Source organism: Ciona intestinalis, chromosome 12, assembly GCF_000224145.3.
Source record: "Ciona intestinalis chromosome 12, KH, whole genome shotgun sequence".
Taxonomy (NCBI): domain Eukaryota; kingdom Metazoa; phylum Chordata; class Ascidiacea; order Phlebobranchia; family Cionidae; genus Ciona; species Ciona intestinalis.
Genome location: NC_020177.2, coordinates 3,387,705 through 3,394,290, shown reverse-complemented (window position 1 = coordinate 3,394,290; position 6,586 = coordinate 3,387,705). Strand labels below are relative to the sequence as shown.

Here is a 6,586-nt window from a genome sequence, read left to right as displayed (position 1 = left end):
ACGAATTAAAGCCACTTGATCGTAATATGACTGAATTGACACTTAATTAAGTTATATGTCGAGTGAACAACACCAATTGACTCGTCAAGCACGTTTACTGGCACTCCATCAATTGCCGATTTCTGCATTGCCGAAAGCTTTGATCTTGCAGATAGGACTTAAGAGTTTTTTCTAGATCGTGTGTATACTCACTACCAACCAACTGAACAATACATTTTTTTAAGGTCCTTTAAAAAACCCTGCTGTAGGCCTATATGTTTAGCATGTCCATACACTTTGCCATTCCACTTAGAAATATTTTTCGAAGCTCAAGAGTAAAATTCCCACGTCCAAGCACGCAATATGGCTCCTGTGGTCTTCTGTTTAGCTAAATCAGTCGCAATTGCGGTCGGTTCTTGGCCAGACAGTCGTGCTACAAGTAGCGCATCATAACTTTGTCTATGACCCAAACTTCCGAAGCCAAGTTCTATATTAGGGAAAGTAGGAAAGTTCTTCTCGCTAACATTTTGTAGCGACGACCTTAAGCTTGATAATCATGTATGGGAAACAGTTAGGGAAGGAAGCTGCCACCCGACAATCCTCATTTTGCTTCACACCGTAGCTGCCCTTACACGTAACTTAAAACTAGAGCAAACAAAAACTAAACGCATTTAGGCGGAAAACTGTCCTGAGATAAGGCCAAGGCAGCTATGACAGATAATGTACCTTAGCAGAATAGTTGATGCTGCGTAATTATATTGGCAAGTCTATTTGCAGCAGCACGCGTTGCAAATTGTCGCGAAGATTTTATTTACACGACACCGATTCATTACATTTCATCTCGCGCCTAATGTGTTGCAAGAAGCTATTAAGAGGTCGCTAAACGCCCCCTAAATACATGCTCCTGGGAAATCAAAAGGGCACGCTCTGTCATTAACTTGAAACTGTATAACTAAGCCTGTAGAATCAGGAATAACAGTCGTGCAAAGGTCCTGCGCTTATTCTGCTGTTGCCTTTAGCAACATCAATCATCGCACTTTCTAAGTCCTCTCTGCAAAAGTTGATTCGCATGCGATACAAGAAACCCTCAATGACACATCTAAATATCGTGTGCTTTTTCGAGCATGAAATAACACTGCATGCCACAAAAATAGCTCCGTCGCAGAAATGCTTCATGGGTCGCCATTTTGCCACAAAACCTTCGCTGATCCTGAAATGCCATGCTGTTTCAGTTCCTTTTCATTATGAACGACAAGTGGATTTTAAATAAAGGAGACGCGCTTCATTAGTGTTCAAAGTGCTGTGTATAGTGCACTGGCGTAAATGTAACCTTTATATATTTTTCTACTGTTTAGAAGTGCGTTTCTGACTTGACTTTAATGTCCGCAAAATTGTTCTTAAATATTACTGATGTAACTTCAAAATGCTTGTCTACTAATTAGGTAAACATTATTTAATTTATAGTTTCTGACTGTGCTTTATACTTTAATCTCAGACCGCCGGACCGCCACAATAAATTAATATAGACCCCTATTTAGAGTGTGGTAATTTTATATTTACAGTTCTTTCTCGAGCAGTGTTTCATTTTGAAAGCCCTTGTTTTATCCGCGAAAAATCAGTCAAGCCAGCCTAAGGTTATTGATATTTACCACTGATGTGTAAAAGATTTGCTACGGACAGTATCCGCTTTTGTTGGCAATCTTTAGAACATTAACCTGATTATAAGATAGTAAAATGAACAGTTTTCTCTGAATAACCATGACAGCAAGTTAAAACAACCGCCCCAAGCAAGAATCCAAACCACGCGTTTAAACGATCAAAATCAGCTGCATTACGTCACGTACTCCGTATCGCATCTTGAAACAACAAATGCATGTCAGAAGATAAGGTCATAGCCAGCAATTATAACTTTCAACGTACATATTTTGCTTTTGCCTGGCATTTAGGGCAATAACCGCAGTATACACACTGACGTAAACAATTAATCCATAGTGACGTAAACAAATAATCTTAATCTATAAGATTTTACTACGGAGTTTTCATCTATGATTCGAACTGTAAACTAGATCTTTGGAAAAGCAAATATAAAAATGTATCGTAAAATAAAAACAGCAAATATACGTGTTCCAAAAGGTTCAAGTTATATGTTAGACACAAAATGGTAAAAAATTAGCAAATATATGTATTTGGTCGTAAAACAGTTATAAAATAAAATAGTACAAGCGAAAATACATTTTTAAGTAAATGTTGCAAAGTTCAATACTTAATTCAGTCTAAACCAGCTTTTATAAATGACTCGCATTTCTTAGACCACTTCTCCCAAAGTGTGTCAGTCGTTACAAAATTACTACTACCTTTTATCTTAAGCCAGTGTTGTCCAGAAACAACTGTAGCGCCATAACTTAGTCGAGTCGCTGGTAATGATCTTTAGCAAAAGAGAGATCGACAAGACAAAATCGCTTGACTTACTGGTGAACCGTACCCTCTGTACTTTCCATGTCGGCGCTGGCTCTGAACTTACGGGAAAGTGTGCCGACGCGTTTCTGTGGCAAAAAGCGATGACTGACGATAGGTAAAGCGATTAATAGGCCATTTTCTGGCATTTGGTTGAGCGTTATGAGTGACTTCAAAGTAAAAACTGTCGCTGCTTGTCTCTAAAAGAACATCCAAGGCATACCCATGTGATCTTTATCACTTTATAGGGCCCCGCCAATGTCTCAAGTACAACACTGTAGCCTACATTAAAAACGGGCAATGTCGATACCCAGGCAATGAATTTGTTTATCTAAACCGTAAAATATCGGTACATTTTCTGTTTAAACTTGGTGAGCAAGGTGTAATTGGTACCGTTAGTATTTTTTGCTAATAATTTAAATTTTTCTAACTCTGTTACCATTTTCCCACAGAAAGTAGCTTTTACTTAAATATATTTGAAATCAGGGGAAGTTTCTTTGATGTATAATCACAGTTTTGGAAGGGCTCCGATGTTATTCAGCTAAGTAACGTTTTGTGTTTTGAAAACAAAACCGCACCCCAAATGTAATCGGCAGATAATAGTTTCAATCAGCTTTTAACATACCAGACGAGGTAAACTTTTTGGAATTTTTCTTAAGACTTAATATTTAGTTGGCCGTGTTCGTGTTGTTAAATTTGTAGCAACATGTCGGTGCCTTTCGTTTGATTTTATTGAAGCACTTTTAGGGAAATGGGCAGAATATAAATCACGCCTCAGTTTAAACAGTATTTGTTATGGGAATTCTGTTTCGAGTTGACAGTTTTCAGCAGAGTTAAACGCTTGTACCAAACAGTTTAGGGAATGTGACAAGGCATTACTAAACTGCACTAGGAGGATCTATTGCCTGTTAAAACGGATTGACAGGTCGGCCTGTATAAGTAGCTGATCAAAGTTGTCTATTAGCAGTAGTTTTGAAATCATGACGTAACGTAAGAGGGCTGGGCGTATACACGCCATTTAAGAGATCGCTCGCTTAGCCGGTGTTCCAATTGCGAACGAGGCGTGGCCATTAAAGCGAAATCAGCCTTGAAATATTTCGCTTTCGATTCGACTAGATGGGCGTGCGTCGGTCTATGGTTGACAGCTTGAACGTCAAGGCTGCCGCATCAGTTAAATTGTTTTGTAGCGCAACAGGATGCTTTGGAGTTCCGGACCCGCGACACTGTAGGGATTCGGACCCTTACTCGCCCCGAGACCCACGCGCGACCCCTGCTTTTGCGGAAACGCTTCGTACAATTAGTGTTATGGCGCTCCCTCCGTTCCTTGATTGGCGGAGTTACACAAAGAAAAACTGCACGAGTAATTTGCTGTTATCGATCAACCTGGTAACGGCTGAGGTGCGTCGTATGGCGAATTAAAAATAACTCCCCGATTAGTGGTGGTCTTCGCTGGCGCCGCGGAAAATGGAATTAAATGTATTGTTCTACCAGCAGACGCTAGACAACAGTGGGATTTTGGGCGGGCGGACGATGATGTTAGAGTTAAAAATGGATCAACCACTGTTCGATTGACAGATGTATTCAATGAATTGTTCCTTTTATAATCGTTACTGTTTTCTCGAATGGTTCGGTCTATTTTATCTCTTGCCCTTTGCCGCCACAAAGCGAGCAACTCAGGCCGATTATTCTTCCACTTATTATATAGTTCGGTGTAGAAGTATGTCTCTTTACATGTTGCAATAGTCTCACAATGTGGCTTAATGGAGTCTCACATTGGGTTCAATGCCGAAGAGTGATATAGTACAGTCGGGTCAGATGGGACACATTTAGCACAAAATACTTTAACATCCTGATTTTTAAACAATTAACAGTGTTTTAACAATTAACAACGGTCTATATGGGAGTCGTGAAGATATATTGACAAAACATAGACAGAACATTGACGAAGCATGGACAAAACAAGAAACACGTTTGGTATTTTTGTGGACGGTCTCTATTTACACGCTGGGACTTATAACCTACCATTTGAACTTGTATACCAGATTAGGAGTCAACTACACGCATGTGACAGTTACAATGTGACTATTACATTCATTAAATCTAGTCAGCAAAATACTAAATATGTACAACTTGTCAACCTATATGTCTTCTCCATGTAATACTATTACATTCATTAAATCTAGTCAGCAAAATACCAAATATGTACAACTTGTCAACCTATATGTCTTCTCCATGTAATACGTGATACTTCTTATACGTTTTACAAAAAATATCTTCAGTAGTCAACATGTAAAATCATTTCTTTGTCGGTTGTCTTTTATTCAATCATCCAAAATCAATAAAGACCACTAAGCAGTTATATCTATCTTGATATCTACGGTTTTCCAAACCGTGGGAACTGTGCAGGGAACCTGGAAGTGCTCTTCCGATTTTTTCCGGGAATCTCGGCACATTGAAACATGTCGACAATCGGAGATTCCCCACCAGAAACACATTCATCAAATCTGGGTGATAGAGGACCACTAGGTTGGAGACATGATCACTATGTGTCTTGACAAAAGACACACACAGCACGGTCACAATAGTAACATCATTAAACCGCGTTACGTGGTGTGAAAAGCCTAATACATTGAATGTAACTTGCATCATTTTCGTGTAGTCGAAAAACGATAATTGTTATAATAATAACAAAAGCGTTCTGCTTCATACACCTCCTGTCAGCTTACGAGTAACAATGATATGTTAAACAAAAAATATTATAGAATTACATTTATTCGTATCATCACGACTCGAAAATATAGCGTTGTTAATTGTAAAAACAGGATTCTGTTACTTATAGGATATTGTGTTCAAATGGCATCTATTATACTTGACACTACTATTGAATAATTAAAGTAAATAATATATACATCTTAATCAAAATTAGAAATATTATCAGGCATTGTCCAGAAAACCACTGCGATCCATTAAATGTAGGATTTTATCAAGATAAAGCATGTTTTCCCATCGAGAGCCTTGTCCTTCTAATTTCATATCAGCCGTGTCGTCAAGAGATAAGATGTACGTATCCCCAACCACTATGTCGCGCCAGAGAGCAAATTCCATCGTCGCCTTCAAGTCGAAATATGCACCTTGTTGGTTTGGGTTTATCTCCAAATCCACAACACAGTTGCGAATTGTGTATTTATACACGTTGCCACTATCTGTGAAGTTGAACAAAAAGCCCATGGGTTGTTTATCGTCGCAGAATTCCGCCTTAAAACGTAGAGGATATTCCATCATTACGCCAACTTCCGACCGGATTTCACGAAATATGTATCTTTCGCTATTACGGGGACTTATCCTTTTTATACCACGTTCGGATTCTGTAGCACATGACAAGTAGTAGTTTCTGCCAACACCGCTTACAGTAGACGTTGCCCTTGCCTTTAACGCTTCTTGGTAGATTAGAGTTGCGCTTTCAAGTTCGATAGAATTACTTGGATTTGCGTCTAAAGCCATTTTGGAAAGCTCTAATGCCCACTGTAATTCGTTAATTAAGTGAGAGCCCGTGCTCTGTAAGTTTTCCTTTGACAAATCTAAACTCTTTCTTGCCTCTTTAAGCATGGTGGCAGTTGAAATAATAGATGTTAGTCTCTCAGCGCGTTGTTTTTTGGTAAGTGGATTTAAGTTGGCTGGATCGGCGTCAAACCAACCGAGATGACCATTATACACACCACGAATAGACCAATCCAGGGAACCGTAATACTGGAACAAATATGGATGCTTCTCCAAACTTTGTGGCAGGCGAACTTTCTCAACTATTTCATCAGGTTCATAAAAGAGGTTCATGTAGCGAAAGGTTTGGTCGTAAACGAATTTAACAGCGTCCCTATAACTAGTCAGGATATTAAATACGTCCTCCTTTCCAAGCACAGGTAATGTATGCGAAGGAATCATATAGTCTGCGCCCAAGTTCCTCGTAATGTCCAGGCTTTCATACCAGTGTTTCACATTCCGATACGGTGCGCCTCGAATCGTATACAGATTTGGGAAAGCTTGATAGATATTATCACCAGGAAACACTGCTCGTTTGCTCGGAATCCAGACGGTCGTTTGATCTTCCGTTTCACCAGGTGTGTGAATCAAATCAAAGGTTATTCCTGCGGATTAC

The 6,586-nt window shown here is 39.2% G+C and overlaps 1 protein-coding gene across 2 annotated transcripts in view; it reads right to left on the bottom strand.

The window, feature by feature from the left end:
* Positions 1 to 5,198: 5,198 nt before the first annotated feature.
* The window catches only part of LOC100178621 (alkyl/aryl-sulfatase BDS1-like), a 3,508-nt gene continuing 2,120 nt past the window's right edge, over positions 5,199 to 6,586 (bottom strand). For both annotated transcript variants that reach the window (XM_026836957.1, XM_002120320.3), the window contains one exon: positions 5,199 to 6,575. In XM_026836957.1, the coding sequence (XP_026692758.1) occupies positions 5,368 to 6,575 (1,208 nt within the window). In that variant the 3' untranslated portion in view covers positions 5,199 to 5,367. The remainder of the gene's footprint in view (positions 6,576 to 6,586) is intronic.